General features: G+C 40.9%; 1 protein-coding gene across 2 annotated transcripts in view; it reads right to left on the bottom strand.

Moving 5' to 3' along the window:
- The window catches only part of myo1ea (myosin IEa), a 48,236-nt gene that overhangs the window by 6,105 nt on the left and 25,508 nt on the right, over positions 1-16,623 (bottom strand). For both annotated transcript variants that reach the window (XM_026168753.1, XM_026168763.1), the window contains exons 10-22: positions 15,843-16,039; positions 15,665-15,745; positions 14,937-15,023; positions 14,743-14,826; positions 13,468-13,635; positions 12,425-12,510; positions 9,554-9,635; positions 9,247-9,353; positions 7,543-7,641; positions 7,248-7,392; positions 2,742-2,856; positions 2,489-2,658; positions 2,265-2,410 (exon numbers count right to left, since the gene is read on the bottom strand). In XM_026168753.1, the coding sequence (XP_026024538.1) occupies positions 2,265-2,410; positions 2,489-2,658; positions 2,742-2,856; positions 7,248-7,392; positions 7,543-7,641; positions 9,247-9,353; positions 9,554-9,635; positions 12,425-12,510; positions 13,468-13,635; positions 14,743-14,826; positions 14,937-15,023; positions 15,665-15,745; positions 15,843-16,039 (1,567 nt within the window). The remainder of the gene's footprint in view (positions 1-2,264; positions 2,411-2,488; positions 2,659-2,741; positions 2,857-7,247; positions 7,393-7,542; positions 7,642-9,246; positions 9,354-9,553; positions 9,636-12,424; positions 12,511-13,467; positions 13,636-14,742; positions 14,827-14,936; positions 15,024-15,664; positions 15,746-15,842; positions 16,040-16,623) is intronic.

Genomic DNA, 16,623 nt, shown 5'->3' with positions numbered 1-16,623 from the left:
CTGAAAACACTAACATATACAAGCAGCTTAAATATACTCCACATGTTTTCCGCGTCCCTTGTGTGACATTTACAGCAACATGGGAACTTCTTTGATTACAAATCCAGACTGTGACTTTGAAGTGGATTCATGGCTTTCTGCAGTGCAGTGTCCACAGAATCAGATGTTGTCTTGTTTTGGAAACAGTCAAATATCTGCTGGTATGTACCTCTGCTCATAGAAACGTGTGATTCAGAACATCAGCTTTGAGATAACGGAGAGGAGTGCAGAGCAGGGGCTGAAGTTTGAAAATCAACAATATTAGCGTGCACTTTACTTCTGATTAAAGTAGCAGAAAAATACACTGGAAAAAAAAGCTTCACCACCTGGAGGGATTGATGCAGCGATTGATATGTTTCGGCTGGGAAAAGGTTACTTAATCCTAAAGTCTCATAAGCGTGAAAAAAGCTGTTTCATTGGAGTCAAATTGCTGGCCTGTAACGAGGAAAGAAAACTACTAAGGTGATTGGCGAAACTACGAAAACTGAGTCCTGGACGGGTAGTAGGGAACCATCATCTCTGATAAATGTGGTCGGGGGGGAAAAAAATCCTGAATAATCGAGATCGGAGAGAAATCACATAATTAAAAATATATAAAATCTACAGTAGAACTCACAGCTATGTTTAAAAGTGAAGGTTGGAGCATTTCCACAAATATAGCAAGAAGAGAACAGCTGTGTAGCCTTAATAAAAACACACTTATCAGTTTCAATTTGCCAGGGAGCATAAAGATTAGAGTCTGAAGCAATGGAAATGTGCTCTGATGAGACCGACTGTGATCCAGGAGTGATCGGCACGAGAAGAAAGGCGGATGAAGTGCAAGCGTGTGGGTGCAGGGTTATGATCTGGAATTACTTCAGCTGGTCAGGTCTAGGTTAGGCAACATCATGTGCTCAAAAAGACATGAGTTCAGCTGACTATCTGAATACACTCAATAACCAGAGTCCGGAGTTCTCGACCTCTTTGAGAACCTTTGGGATACGATGGAGACGACTTTACGCAGCAGTCGGACTCTCATCAGCATCATCAGTGCAAGATCTTCGAAAAAAAAGAATGCAACTATAGATGGAAATAATTGTTGCGACACTGAAACGATGCCACGGCGATCGCGCGCTGTGATCAAAGCTAAACGGGGTCGAATGAAGTGTGTGGCTTTTCTTGTGGCTGTGCAGTGTAAATTCTGAAATACACCAAAATAAAAATGCTGCTGTAGGTAGATTTTCTAGAGAGCAGGATGTGGTGTAGCAGCAGGACGTAGCAGTTAGAGTTGACTTATGTAAACAGAATAAGCTCCAAATTTGTTTTTATGGATGCCATTTGTGTGGCACATGTTATTAATTCTATTAATTATTAGACAGTATAATGACTTCTGTTCCTGCTTTGAGCTACAATAAACCTGCATTAAAGTTATGTGATGGAAAATAAAGTACCCCTTCATCCACTTTCTTCCACTTATCCACTCCTAGCTGCTATAGGGCGAAGTAGACCCCGGACAAGTCACCAGTCTGTCACACAGCTAACACACAGAGAGGCAGATAACTAGTCGCACCTATGGGCAATTTAGAATCACCAGTTAGCTTAATGCCACTAACTGCATGTCTTTGGACTGTAGGAAAAGGCAAAGTACCCACACAGACATGGGAAGAACATGCAAAGTCGACCCAGACAGTGGAAATGAATCCAGGATGGCACCAATATTCTCCTTAATGTGAGTAAAAATAAAAATACTAAAGAAATTAAGTTTGCTGCTATTTTAAATTGAAAGATAGACTGGAATATACAATTGTAAAGGCTTAAATTTGCCACTTAACCATGTGGAAATGTGTTAGGTAAGAAGCCGAATAAAATGATAACACATCCATTTTCTTAACCCCTTCACCAGTTCAGGGTTGCAGATCATGAACTCGTCTTTGGTCTCGTCATTAGCGGAGCCGTGCCCGTCGGGTGGCAGAAGAAAGCCTGCTGATTGAATTTACGAAAACATAAAAATAATATTGAACTTTCTGCCTGACTGATAATGAAAGACTGGACTAAAGGTCTCATCTTTGTGCCGTGTTGGCCTGAAGTTTGGAAATATCTGCTCTAGCATCATTCTCTCAGGAGAAAACCTTTCTCTCTGAGTTTTGTGGAGGAGTTAGAAGTTGTAAGCTCTCTGGACCTGGAAAAGGCAATACTATAATTTCTTTTGAATGATGTTACTCAGATGTGAAGGAAGCATTTTGCACCTCAGAGACACCGCTAAGATCTTGTCCACATCGATCTGCCTCTTCAGCACCTCTGTCACCTGCCCTTTCTCTGGCCCCTGTTTCACCTTCTCTCTTCCAATCAGATACACAGATTTTGGTGTCAGGATCAAATCTCTCTTAATTGCCTATTTGAAGAAGGAAAACACAATGTTACTATTTTGCCAGTTGTTGGAAAACCAGACTGAAAATTTAATTGAACCAACCTTGAAGCGACGGTCGTATTTTGTGACTTTGTCCGCAAAATCGATCTTTTCTCTCTTTCCAAGAAACTGCCGGAGCTCAGGCCGGTCATCCATACCGAGGTAGTCACCTACGAAGTTTCTGTTGAGGCTGTGTCGCCGCCTCTCTTTTCGGTTCAGCAGCAGATCGGAAGCTGAATGAAGCCAGACAAAGAGGATAAGAGCGGGAGCGCCAGGCAGGTAGATACTTCCGGCAGTAAGTCGCTCCCTCACTCACCTTCTTCCCTCATCTGAACATACTTCTTGCGGGCCACATATTTCCTCCAGGCTTTCTGGATGGTCCGGGCGTAGCCGTCAAACTTGCGCTCCCTCGTCTCTTCCAGCAGAAACAGCTGTAAAGACAAAGAGCGAGACTCAGGATGACACATGCCGAGTTCAGCTCACTGCACAAACCCAAACACAGACACACCTACATGAACTCAGTGGGAGGAATGCATACAGAACATACCTGAGTACAGTTAAATAGACAAACCGAGCTGTCGGCTCGTCATTTTTATTACAGTGCAGAAGTGAAGTGCTGGTGTCTGACAACAAGACCCGTGTCATGCCAAAAAGTGATTTCCAATGTTCCTGTGTGTTTTTCATGTGTGATATATTTGCTTATATTGGTAAATAGTCAACAGGATTTATGAAAGTCATATATATATATATATATATATATATATATATATATATATATATATATATATATATATATATATATATATATATATATATATATATATATATATATATATATATATATATATATATATATATATATATATATATATAAAATAAAGAAATCACCTGTTTTGCCAGCATCTTTATGACGATCCAGTCCTGTTTGTTTGTTGTTTAAAATATCTGTATAGAACTATTATGTTATGTTTCTTGCAATTTTTGCTGCCCTCTTGGTCAAATCTCTCCAGAAAAATACATTTTTAATGCCAACGACACATTTTACCCAGCTAAATAAAGGATATATAAAAGTCACTTTGCCAGAACAAACAGATTTCAGCTTTAACCTTATGACAGGACGTTTTCTGGCTCTAAATGGCTGGATATCATTCATGAGAGATATATTTGATGGATTATAGGCCAACAAGTCATTTGCACCTGTTTAAATAGCAGCAGTCATTTTTTGGCAGACGACAAACAGCCACAGCTTGTTTGGATTGTTGTAATGAAATTGTTTGGCAGTTGAATCAACAGAGTGATGCCCTGCAAAGCTGCAGAGCTGACGGTGAACATGTTTAAACTAAAAATATCTATAAACGTCCAGTGTGAACAGGATTCTGATCTTTGCTTCGAGATGGACTCAAAGACATTAACACTTACCCTTTAAAGTAGAAAAACTTAGAATTTAATTACAATAATCCTTAAAATTACAAGTGTTTGTGGTCCTCGCTAGCACTTATGAGCAGACTCATCTTGTCACCGGGATATGTCATTTCCCGATGGGCGTCGGGACACGCAATCACACTCTCTGCCCTCTCCCTGCCAGACTAAACATCCTGCCCGGTGCTGCAATAGGCTTGGCATCGACAGAGCCGGCCACAGGAACAAACCGCAAGCAAGACCGAAACACAACACAGCAGATCAAACTTCACCCAGAAAGGCTGCAAGCAGAAAAATACACTGAGTCACAGAAACAGTGACACCACAAAATCACAGAGGCTGTGAGAGTGATTGCACTTCCCGGCTGACAACACCAGGAGCAAACAGCAGGTGGTGTTTTGGTTAATATTAGTGGAAGCGAGAAGGAAATGGTGGCAAACTTCCTAATGTCTTTATTACACAAACATCTGGCTGACTTTTCAAATCGAAGCAGTGCTGAAACAAACAACTGTATTTACTATAAATAAATAAATAAATATATTTAGAGTATGGTTAATTAATTACACGTGTACTCACTTACTTTAATTTTTCATAATTTTTTTAATTTTTCATATTTATTTCCTATCTTATTCATAGCCTTTTCCTTTTTTGTTTTCTTTAGGTCACGAGCAGTTGTCCAAGCATTTCACTACATATCGTACTGTGTATGACTGTGTACGTGACAAATAAAATTTGAATTTGAATTTGAATTTTAGGCAGCACGGTGGCACAGTGGTTAGCACTGTTGCCGCACAGCAAGAAGGTCCTGAGTTCAATTCCACCATCAGGCCGGGGTCTTTCTGTGTGGAGTTTGCATGTTCTCCCCGTGTTTGCGTGGGTTCTCTCCGGGTACTCCGGCTTCCTCCCACCGTCCAAAGACATGCAGCTTGTGGGGATAGGTTAATTGGATAATCCAAATTGCCACTAGGTGTGAATGTGCGAGTGAATGTGAGTGTGAATGGTTGTCTGTCCCTGTGTGTTGGCCCTGCGACAGACTGGCGACCTGTCCAGGGTGTACCCCGCCTCTCGCCCTATGACAGCTGGGATAGGCTCCAGCGCCCCCCGCGACCCCGAAAAGGATAAGCGAATGGATGGATGGATGGATGAATTTGAATTTGTAAAGGCCCTATACAAATACTAGGGAATGGATTATAACAGTAGAAAGTACCAGATAAACAGTACCGAGCAAAAATCTTGAGCTACCTCTCATTTGTTGATATTTTGTTACTAAGTGGGCTTAAGTGACCCTTCCCCAGGCTTTCTAAAGGTCTTTTAGAGTTTTTCTTTGTACATTACCTGCTTTTTCACTCATTTTCATTCCAGTCTTTACCCTGACCATTTTCAAAGAAATATTTTTAACACTAAACACTGACCTTTGAGTCAGTCAAGGCTAAAAAAGCACAGAGGTTTGCGGATGAACCAGTGCTGTGTCTACAAATAACAGAGAACTTAGGAAAAAAAAACAATTTTAAGTTGTATCTTTAGGCACTTTGTTTCTATCAGCCTGTCACAAAAACACAATCTGCTCCCATTTCTTTAGTTGAATCTACAGTAAACCCAGCGATTAAAACAGTTTGACACAAAAAAAAAAAAGTATCTTTGGTTCCTAAAGAGCTGTTAGCTAAAAACCTGGCATATCTCAGCAGTCAGTGTTATAAAATCTGAGGAAACTGGACAAGCTGAGATTGAAAGAATTAGTGAAAAACATAAAAACAAAAACCCAAATCATTCTTATATAAAGGTGCAAATCATCATCAATATATGCAGAAGAGGTACAACAGTGAGTGTCTCTAAAACGCGATGGAGGCTCTTTCATGGTTCGGGGCTGCATTTCAGCCAGTGGTGTTGGAGATCTTGTCAAATTATAGAATTATTAATGCAGAAAGTATCATCAAATCCACCATGATGACAGATGATAGAAGAAAGAGAAGACAGAGAGAGGACATTACAAAAAGAAAGAAGTCACGGGTTATTCCAAAGCTGAAGGGGGCCTAATGGCAAAAAGCTTTTTACCCTTCAGCTCTACGCCTCGATTTTGAAACAGCCAGGAGGACAACACACGATGATCTCAGGCTGCAAAATGGCTCATATGGGCTCAACATACCTGCTATGTTACTTGTGCTAAACCACAATGTGCTTTAAACGCAATCAGAAAAACCTTAAAAGTCAATTTAAAAGGGTGAAGCTAGGAGTGGGGTGATGTGATGCCATCTGCCAAAAAAGCAGCAGGTATCTGAGATGGATCTTATTTGGAAGACTACACAACTTTTCTAATGTGTGGTTTGAAAATTAGCCCAAGTTTGTGGCCCAACATTTGTATGTAAGGGGTTTAGGACACTTTCAGTGGCTTTGATGATTAAACACTATTATGAAGCAGGAAACAGAAGAACAGCTGTGAGTGCTGTATAAAAAAGTTTTTTTAATAACTCTTTAGGTGAGCTGTCTGTCATAGTCACTCAGCTCTGCTTACAAAGGACCTCTGATGGACAGTAAGCCACGAGCAAATCCGTCATCACAGAGGGGCTGAAACTCCTCCAACATCTGGCCTGGCGTCAAACAAACGTTACTTATTACAGCCGACAGAAAAACGCTTCAGTCACGCAGCTCATTAGCTTGTGTCAGTGTCTTATCATGCACAGAGACTTGTTTTGAGAAGCCTGGCAGCTCATTTCAGCGGTCCGCCCCATGTGATATTTGCGCTTCATAAACACACCTCAGTGGCTCTCAGTGTGGTGGCGTGGGGGGATGGGGGCTCCTGGCAGTGAGCGGCTGCAGTAAATAAGTAAAGGCATTCAGGATCCGCTGTAAGGCCTGAATCGAGACTAAGATGTCTGTGTTTAAAGCTACTAAACATACATCTGTGGGCGTGCATGCTTACCCTTGTGTGACGTGTACAAATGTTAATGAGTGAAAGCGCAGGGCTGCACACAAGTGCTGCTTTCATAAGAATCGTGAGGGGGAATTAAAGAAGTTTGGGTGGAAAAAATAGGAGCCTTTACGATGTCACCCCAAACTCTGCAACCACAGCCTGCGCTCGTGTTTTCATTTCAGAGCGGCGGTGACTCAGTGCTGACGTGGTGCAAGGGTCGGGTTCAGTCTCCTCCCCTGTGACGAGGGTTAGAGCGTGATTTGGGGCTCTGATGTCCTTTTATGGTGTTCAGTGCAAAAACTGATGACTTGAGGCTTTTTGCAGCCTGCTGATGACGCTCTGACAAGAGATGTGAGCTGCTACAAACTATCTGTAGTTTTTACTTTGTGCTTTACACTCCTGGAAAGCTTCCTGAAAGAGACCCTGCATTATAAATGGACAAACGCACAAAGAGAAGATGCGACAGTCCGAAAGAGACGCAGCGGTGAAACGTACCGACTCGGGGGCTTTGATGAAGATCTTGGTGCGGCCGAGCTGGAACTGATCCTGGTCCATGTTGACAGACCGTAAGAGATGAAGGACGCCTTGTTTCTCGTCTCCCCGCCATGTTGGCCAGGATTCTTTGGTCAGGATGGCGTACCTGTCGAAGTTGAGTGGCGATAAGCAGCAGAAGTTGTGTGACTTCGGTTTGAAGCACAGGACACAAGCAGTAGAGAGAATGAAACGTATCTTTCATAGCCTAGTCAGACAGTGCACCTTGAACCACGGCGAAAAAGAAAAAGCTTGATACCTGTTGAGGAACTTCCTGAAGACCCTGCGGTAGGCGTAGCCAGCACGCCTCACTCTGATGTTTTCCTTCAGACCCAGATACTCCACCTGGTGCTTCACCCTAAAGACAGAAAAACCTCATTCAGTATCAGATAAACCACAAATTGATGAAACTTGTTCATTTTTCATACTTTTGTGTTTGTACACATCATTTAGTGATGTGTACAAACACTAATCAATAACAGCCGATTCCTTTTTCTCTAACCTCTAAGGAATCAACTATAAGTCTTTTCATATCACGTGAAGCTTCCACTCATACTAGAGGAAGGGACAATCGGAGGTTATTGTATGCAAATGAGTTGCTTTCCTAACTTTTTCCTCAAACAAAGTAGTCAAACTTCCTGTGAAAACAGCGGTTCCGGTGCTAATTAACGATCCACCCTCACAACAGGAAGGCGGTAGGCTCCGAACAATACACCATCAGACTGTATGTGAACATGTAGTACCCAAAACCTGAGCACAGGGACAAAAGTGTAGGAAACTGAAACAAAGGGATACAGAACGGGGAATGCCTGAAACATGTCTCACATGTCTTCAGAGGGACAAAAAGACCCCAAAAAGACAAAAGCGCAAAGAAATTTAGTGAAGATAGAAAAAGAAATTGGATAACGATCTCATGTGCTATAATACATACTTAAATAAGAGAAAAATGTAATAAAATTAGCCATAAATAACGTAACACAGCATTTTGGTGATGGTGCATATTGCAAACAGGGTAGTTTTCTATTAGATTTAAACATTTGATAGGACTGTGGATCAGTTTTAACAAACACAAAACCCAGACGTTTGTTTTTAATGTATCACTTTCTGTGCTTTATTTCTTTCATTGTGGTTATAAATGTCATTAATCTGTTTTTTTGTCCTTGATAATGTGTTCGTGCTCCATTTTTAATGGTCTTCGCTTTGTATTTTAGTCAGTTTTCTGTTATTTCATCTTATTTTTAAATCTATTTGTTAATTTTCTATTGTGTTTTCTACAAGACAGCTTGAGGTGGACCTATTATGCTTTTACTTTTTTCCCCTGATATAATAATACAGCACTATGGTTGTATCTGATATGAGCACAACTCAAATATGAGGTCAGACTGCTTTAAAGGCTCAGTTTTAGACAGTTTTTTCCACTCTTAACTCTGCAGGACTAAAAAAAAGGTTTTTTAGAGGAAATTTTAGAGGAAATGAGCATTTTAGATCAACTTCAAGTGTTTCATAGAAATATTAATAGCATATTTTGGTGTCCACAGGACATGCTGTCATGGGTCTGTTTAGCGAGATGAGGTTTTTCATACTTGTTCAGTCTTTTTCTAATTGTACTTTCATTTTCACCAACAAAATGGCAAAACTGCTTTTATAGAAGCGCTCACACTTGCTGATGATCAGTTAATCGAGTGCATTCGATTATCTTAGGGTATACTAAGGGTATACTTAGTTTTTTCCAACAAGCTATTTTTATTTGGGTTCATACATGTTCTTGTAAACATCACTTTTTCATGGTTATCATAAAACTTGCCACTGATTGGCTGCTCCTGCTCAGACCGCCCTCAGGATCGGTCGTGTACACTCGAGTGCTGCCCTCATGTTTTGGCTCTGTAAGCCGTCTAATGAATGTGTCTTAATCTTTAACTTTTCAGGACAACAAGGAGTGGGTGCTAGTGATTCAGTCACTCACCGACTTTCCTCCCAGTCTCTGGGCTTCTTGGTCTCATTTGGTTTGATGCAGCGGATGTAGTGCGGCGTGCATTTCATCAGTGTGCTCACCAGATCGTTGGCTTGTTTCTGAAGGATGGAATTAGAGCAAACATCAAAAAAAGGAAAGATAATGATGAGGCTGGCGCGTCTGTGACTAAATTACTGGCTCTTTGCTGACTGGGAATGCTGAAGGACATCCCACTGAACAGCAAACACGCACATTATCTCAGCAAAGGTCTTTTCCACAGTGACCCTGATAAACAGAAGGCACAGCTGCACTCACACACCTTTATTTTGCTGCCTGCAGTTGTGGGTCGACCCTTCTTGTCAGCATTGAGGTTTTCCGGAAATAGTGCTCTGATGAAGCTACTGTTGGAGGACAGAAAGTGAGAGATTAGGTCAAAAAAAGAAAAGAAAAAAGCTCTTATTATTCTCATATCAACAAAAACAAACAGCTTTAGGGCTAAAAATCACACCAAGGCTTCCAGACAGTGAAAAAAACAAAACAAACAAAAAACGTAGTTAATGATTAAAGAACCGAGGACCCTTGATGAAGGTCACTGATTTAAATTCCTGAACCATTTAGTAAGTTTGAGCTGGGGGTGGCTGGGAAAGCAAAAAAAAACAAAAACGTGAGTGTGTGTCCACACTGTGCTGTATTTGTACAAACAGCTTTCTCTGCAGCAAATCCCCACAAGGCCTCTTCTGTAGAGGCCGAGTGAATAGTTTTACTTGAGGAATTCCTTCAAAGAATAAAATAAATAATTTCTTTTGACTGATACTGGGTCTGGAAAAGGAGAAACAGAGAAGAACATTAAAATAAGACAGAGTATCAATCCCACTTCTTCCAGTATTTTTTTCTCCCGTCTTTCTGTAACTAAAGGGGGATTTTTCAGTGAAGTGCTGCTTGTTGACAGTGTGAAATGACTCATGAGGGAAAGGGCTGCTAAAGCTAGTTTTTCACTTCACGGTAGAGATTTAGGTAGTAGATACAGAGTGACATTGTTAAAGAAACTACCTTTGTTTTTAAATTCATATATTTGAAAGTGAATTCATACATTGCTTACATTCTCCCAAATATATATACATAAACACAGGATTTAGACACTGTAAACTTGTGCTGCTTCACCAGTATAACAAATAATTTGGATTTCAGGTGGAAACCCCAGAGCATGAGAAATGAAGCCAGCATGGAAGTGTAAAAACTGAGTCTCCATAAACTTCCATGTTAAAATGATGCAAACATTTTTGGTATTTATAGCTGCTTTACTCAATCTAAACAATTTTTTAAAATAAATTTTATGACTTGATGTGATGTTTGTACTAAAAGACTCTCCAAGAAGTACAGTTTGTGCCTCTAATTGTTGGTGAAATGAAATCGTAGCATTTTATTTTTAGAATTTGTTACTTAGCACTAATCTGTGTGTGTGCAGACTGTGGTCACAGCTGCTAACAGGGCTTCATAACATTCAGCACTTCACCTTGTAGTGTAAAATATAATTACTTCTGGCTCTAAAAACAACCATAGCAACACCTGAAATCCTACAATAGGTCGAAACTTCAAAACACGACTTGACAAGCTGATGAGTGACATCACAGTGACTACATCCATCTTTAATATACAGTATATGGTCCTGATCGAGGTTCAGCATTAACTTTAAATGCATCACAACACCAGGATGTGTACAAGGGGTAGTTGAAGCATGTAGCTCCACATGTTCGTATCCATATATCTATTTAATTAAAAATGTTATTTAATTTAAATGTATTTATTTGTATTTTATTTTATTTTATTTTTTAAAAACTGGATACTCTTCCTGACACAATCCCAGAGGAACTTGTCTCTCCTCCTGGGATCAAACCAGAGTTCCTTCACTCGTTAGGTGGTTACGTAAATGTCTGCGCTGTGAAGCCACCAGGATTTCTTGCTGCTGGTCAGAATGTGGCAGATATTTGTGAACTTTCCACATCTTCAGGTTCTTCTCAGCTTGAGACATGCGACCGTCAAGATTCAAACATTTCCAAAGTACCTTTTTACTTTGTTGAGCACCATTTAAACTATGCACACACACACACACACACACACACACACACACACACACACACACACACACACACACGGTGGAGTAACAATAAAGGAACAGTGTGCGTGTTTTAGCTTCGGGAAGTCATTGTCATTTATGGTCCCTTATGAAAATCATAAGATAATAATTTATATTTCCTCCTCACTCCTTTTTAAAGCCCTGCCTAGTTAATAATGTCGTTTATTTAACTTACTGCTGATGTCTTGTTTTTTTATTATGTTGTCAAGTTCCAATTTATTTAATGAGCTTTTTCAAAGGCTTGTTTAGATACTATGATGCAGGTAAAACTCGATCTTAAATTGACGCACACTTCTGGCTAACATTTGATTAGTGTATGATTTCAAAATGCTGTTTCATGTTGGTGTAAATCCCACACCCTTTCTGGTTTTCCCCCACATTGGGATTTGTTTGATTTTAAACTTCTGACTCCGTGCTTGGACACAGAAGAAAGGATCAACAGTACAAATAGATTCAAAGACTTCTAATACTGTCCAGCTGACAATACTGGTCAGTCCTTTCTTCTCCGTTTGGACCTGCTGCTTGGAGGAATGGGTGTGCTTCCTTCCGCCTCATTGTGTGACTGTGTACGACTCTTTATCTTTGCATGTCGTGTCAAATGCATCAACGCATCTTCTAGCATGTGTCCTAAAGGGATTTTGGTATAACCTCCTTTCGCGCCTTACAAGGAGACCTGCAGGGGTTGCGCAGACAACACAGGCTGTTTACACAGATGGCCACTTCGACACACACAAAAAAAGCCCAAGAAAGCATAACACAGGGGGAACAGACACAACCCCACAAACAACCTGCACTTGCAAGGGCAGATTGAGTAGACCCCGAAAACCGCATTATGGGACAGCAAGCAGATGCGATTGAGGGTAGAGGGCACGGCATAACCCCACCCTGCACACTTTTGCTACATCCCACCAGTTTCCAGATGCACTGCTACGTCTGAAGCTCTTATTCAGCTGGTTTCAATTATAAACATATGATCACAAAGACGACTCCCTTTAAGCGAGCGCCGTAGAAATGCTCGCCACATGTCGGTGCAATGTGCAAAAAGGATTTACTTACATTTCACTGCTCTGCATCAACTCGATGAGGTCGGTAAAGAGGACGTCTCGGTTCCTCTCACAGAAACCTTCCGCGTCGTAGGACACCTGGAGGAGAGACACACAGAAGGATTTCTCAGGAGTCATCTTTATCAAAAGAGGAGAAAACTGAACTCTATGAAACCTTGAGCAAAATGGAAGATGACCCCTGTGTGAAAATAAAAAAGTGTAACTCATATTGTGGCCTAAATAAATGCCCTGAAGTTTATGGGAGAGAAACAAAAACAAAACATGAAGGGTTTCAGGGTCCGAGCTTTACACGTTCCAGGATTAGCATCCTTATAAACCCAGCAGTGGTTTAAGTGTGTAAATTAAACTCCATTATTTCTCCTGTAATGTAGGCTGAGACGGGAGGAATGTTCTGAGCACAGGCATGGGAGCCTCTCGAGCCTTAATGGCACGGCTCATTAAGCTTACGGCATGTGTGCCAGGCTGAGGCCACCACACATCTGGAGAATGACACGAGGCGACCTCTACTCAGACCACCGAAAACCTAAAATAATCCACAAGAAGACTTCTAGTGAGCTGTAATGCTCGGCTCGATGAGCAGGTTTAATACGGGGAGGTAAATTCCTCCACAGACAGACAATGGAGAATGGCAGAGATGGTGCACAAAGCTACTTTAGAAGTGGAAACCTTCTGAGGACAAAATGACGACACAGATGGAGGAACCAGCTGCGTATAACTAGTATTTATGACAGATCATACAAGCACGGAGGAACAGCTCCAACTCCATTAAAAAAATGCCATTTTTTATGGTGTTGGACTTGTTGGTCTCCTACAGCCGAAGACTACATGCAGAAAATATTCTTTCAAAGTTGACGTCAGGGACGAAGACAAGTGCACAGAGATGCTTGACTGTATATATACACACACTATGTCGCGGTGTACATTACCGTTTTATGTCTGCAAAAAGCTGAATGGCTTCCCGCTCAAAATGTAGATGACTGCCGTTTGAAGCCAGTTGTCAGGGAAAGCAAACAAACAGATCAAAGTGAAACTGACCTTGCCAGCATAGTGGTGGATGATGAAGCCCTGATTCCAGCTGTTGAAGTGTTCATGGGTGTTGATCTGGACTCGGAGCTTCTGCAGCATCGTCTGGTCAGCCCCCTCGCCCACGGCATGCATGGTGGCGCAAACATCATCCAGGATGCTCATGATGCCAGGAGGATTCTGGGGATCACGGTAAACTTTAGGTTCTTGATCTGTTATAGCTTGAAGATCTTTTTTTACCTTTTTCTGTCTGATCTGCAGCACATGTATACACAACTGTGGTCTTATATGTAGATCTGAAAGGACTCTGCACCAATTTCAATCAAGTGGCACGAAAAATTTGAGCGGTGGAACATAGGAAACCACACAAAGCTTCGATTTCAAGGCTGAAACAAATTACTACGGCTTGGTATTTATCAAACACACAAAAGACATTTTACACATTTTAAAATGAAAACAGCAGAGCTCATTTAAAACAGCATGTCCTAAAGACTACTCTCACAGTGGTTGTTCCCATTTTTTTTTCATTATGCCCGAGGCTGATCATCGGCCTTCAGACCGGATCTCGGCAACAGCCTCTCAGACTCGGAGAGCAGTTTTAAAAGGACACGCGTAAATTTGTCAGCACATTAGCCAAAGAACTAAACTGTCAGCCACTGATGCAGATCCCCGGCTCCTCTCAGATGGAGCCTTGTGTTAAAACCCTTGTTGTGGATTTCATGGATTAGACTTCTCAGTAGGACATATAAATCAAATTAAGAGGCATGTCGGTGCGTTTGAGGGTATTAAGCTGCGAGTCATGGCAACAGAGCAGAAACTTGGCAGTAAGTTGGGCAACTCAGTTTACAATACTAGTAAACAAGATTAACAAATGATCACACCCTGGTTTATTGTGGTTTATATTTTTTTAGCCTCTAAAAAGATATCTGTTTGTGGAGGAGTCCATTGATGTCAATTATGTTTTTAGAGTGATCGATTTAATTTTTCTTCTCCTCTACTATACAGGTCCAATGTTTGATCTAATCTCCATACCATTTTACTTTACAAAGTAATCTGTTACTTTCTTGATGATAAAAGCCTAGAGGGTGGATATTTAAATCAACCTCCCCCCCCAAAATAAATTCACCATCACATAGGCAGCATTTTTTTTAAATAACTGAGGTCCTACGAAGATTTTCTGTCATGTTTGTGGTGAATGAAAATGAAAGGCTTTTTTTTCTATATTAAAGAGAAAGAAATGTGTATATTGTGTATGAGCAACAAACGTCCTATTCAGAGTTTATTCACTTTGCTCTCGATGAGATCGCACACAATCTTGTTGTTGAAGTATTCTATAGGAGTCCACTTGATGCCCTCCTGCACATACTCCTCCTGCAAGACATGGAAAAAAAGTTCAGCATTAGAGAATAAAGCATCTGTGGAAAAAAACAAAAATAGAGTGAGGGGGGGGGGAAGAAGAGAAGAGTGTGGAGGAACATTACCTGCTCCGCCTTTAGAGTCAGCTCGATGAATATCTGCTGGAGCTTCTCATTCACAAAGTTGATGCAGAACTGCTCGAACCCATTTTTCTGAAGAAGACAACAGGGTGAATAAAATCTGTATAGCCTAAATGAGCTGCATGTCCAGTGGGGTGCGGATATCCTCTAAGCTCAATGGGCTTTGTTTGGACGGGGAGTGATGTACTGACTGCCTGATGTTAAAGGAAGGGGAGCATTGTGCATTTCGCAGCACATACAATGGACCTTCAGCCTGAACTTTAGGCTACAGAGGTCTGCAGCTTCCTTTCTAAAAACCTGCAGTCACCAGAATGCAGCTGACCTTTTCTTATATTGTGCATACAAAAAACTCTTTAACCTGAAAAAACAGCCAAACCTGGATCAGATTAGATGTCGTTTAGCTATCAGAGATAGAGTCACGGTCACCATAGCAACGTCGATAAAAGGGCTAAAGAGCTGTTTGTAAACCACAAATGTCCAGTCTCATTAAACAAAGTAAACAATGACGTAATCAGATTAAAAAAGCATGCTGAAGACTGCTGCCTCAATTAGGAGATGGGACCTAATCCACATACTTTTTACATTAACCTCATCCTCATCCTTTGTGTTAAATCTGTTTAAATGCTCATTGCTAATAGCAGTTAATCTCATTTTCACATTGCTGCATTCCTGCAGCCATGTGTCAGCCTGAGACATGTCCAAAAAACACTTACTTGGAAAATTTCAAATCCATAAATGTCCAACACGCCAACATTTAACTCCTGATGATCCTTCACCATGGCTTTGTTGATGGACTGAAATTAAAAGATTAAAAGTTGTTATTACCAAAATATAACCGGCTTCAGCACTTTGCATTTACTCTCGCAAAGCACTGTATGCATGTAATCATACCTCGACCAGAAAGTCAAACACACGTGAATGCAGGGCTTTGGAGAGGGCGTCACGCGTGTAACACGCCTGCTCCACGTTCAGCGTCACGTCGATGGACTCCACCGCGCTTCCCCACTTGCTGTCCATCTTTCGACTCGTCAGTTTCTCCTTCAGACGGATGTGGTCAATCCCCAGTAGAAATGCAGGAAAGGCTAAAACTATTATAGGAAAGGAGGGAAAAGAAAGCAGTTGTGACTTTATGGGTGTTATTCTATACAAATATATATTTCATAAGGACTATGATGATTTGGCTATTTAAGAATTTATCATTGCAGAGCTGAAACTATTTTCCAGCTCCTAAAATAAGATGAGATTATATTTTGCTTTTGTCGTTTGTAATCTTTAATTAAATATCTCTTGAGTTATGGAGAATAGTTTGGGGGAAAGACTGGGATGTAGATCAAAGGGAAAGAGCAATTAGCATGTCTTTTTAACGATAGGTTTTCTGACATTTTATAGTTTTAATCCTTAATCAAGAAAACAAGCAGCTGATTAAATGAAAATGATCATAACCACTGTATTTGCTTGACAGTCTTTTGTTATAATATTCTGCTACTGCACTGCTATGATGAGCTGAGAAAAGCAGCATGTAAGGATTGGATCCTTCTCTGAAGTAACTACGAGACACTTCTGTGAAAACCAGCATGCAAATCAATACACAGCACTGGACTCTTCGAAAGGTGCAACCTTTGCATTAGCACAGAAAACACTGAAATCCAGGGTTCAAATAAATCTGCCTTTT

Source organism: Astatotilapia calliptera, chromosome 1, assembly GCF_900246225.1.
Source record: "Astatotilapia calliptera chromosome 1, fAstCal1.2, whole genome shotgun sequence".
In the NCBI taxonomy this organism is placed as follows: domain Eukaryota; kingdom Metazoa; phylum Chordata; class Actinopteri; order Cichliformes; family Cichlidae; genus Astatotilapia; species Astatotilapia calliptera.
This window is presented reverse-complemented; position numbering and strand designations above follow the sequence as displayed.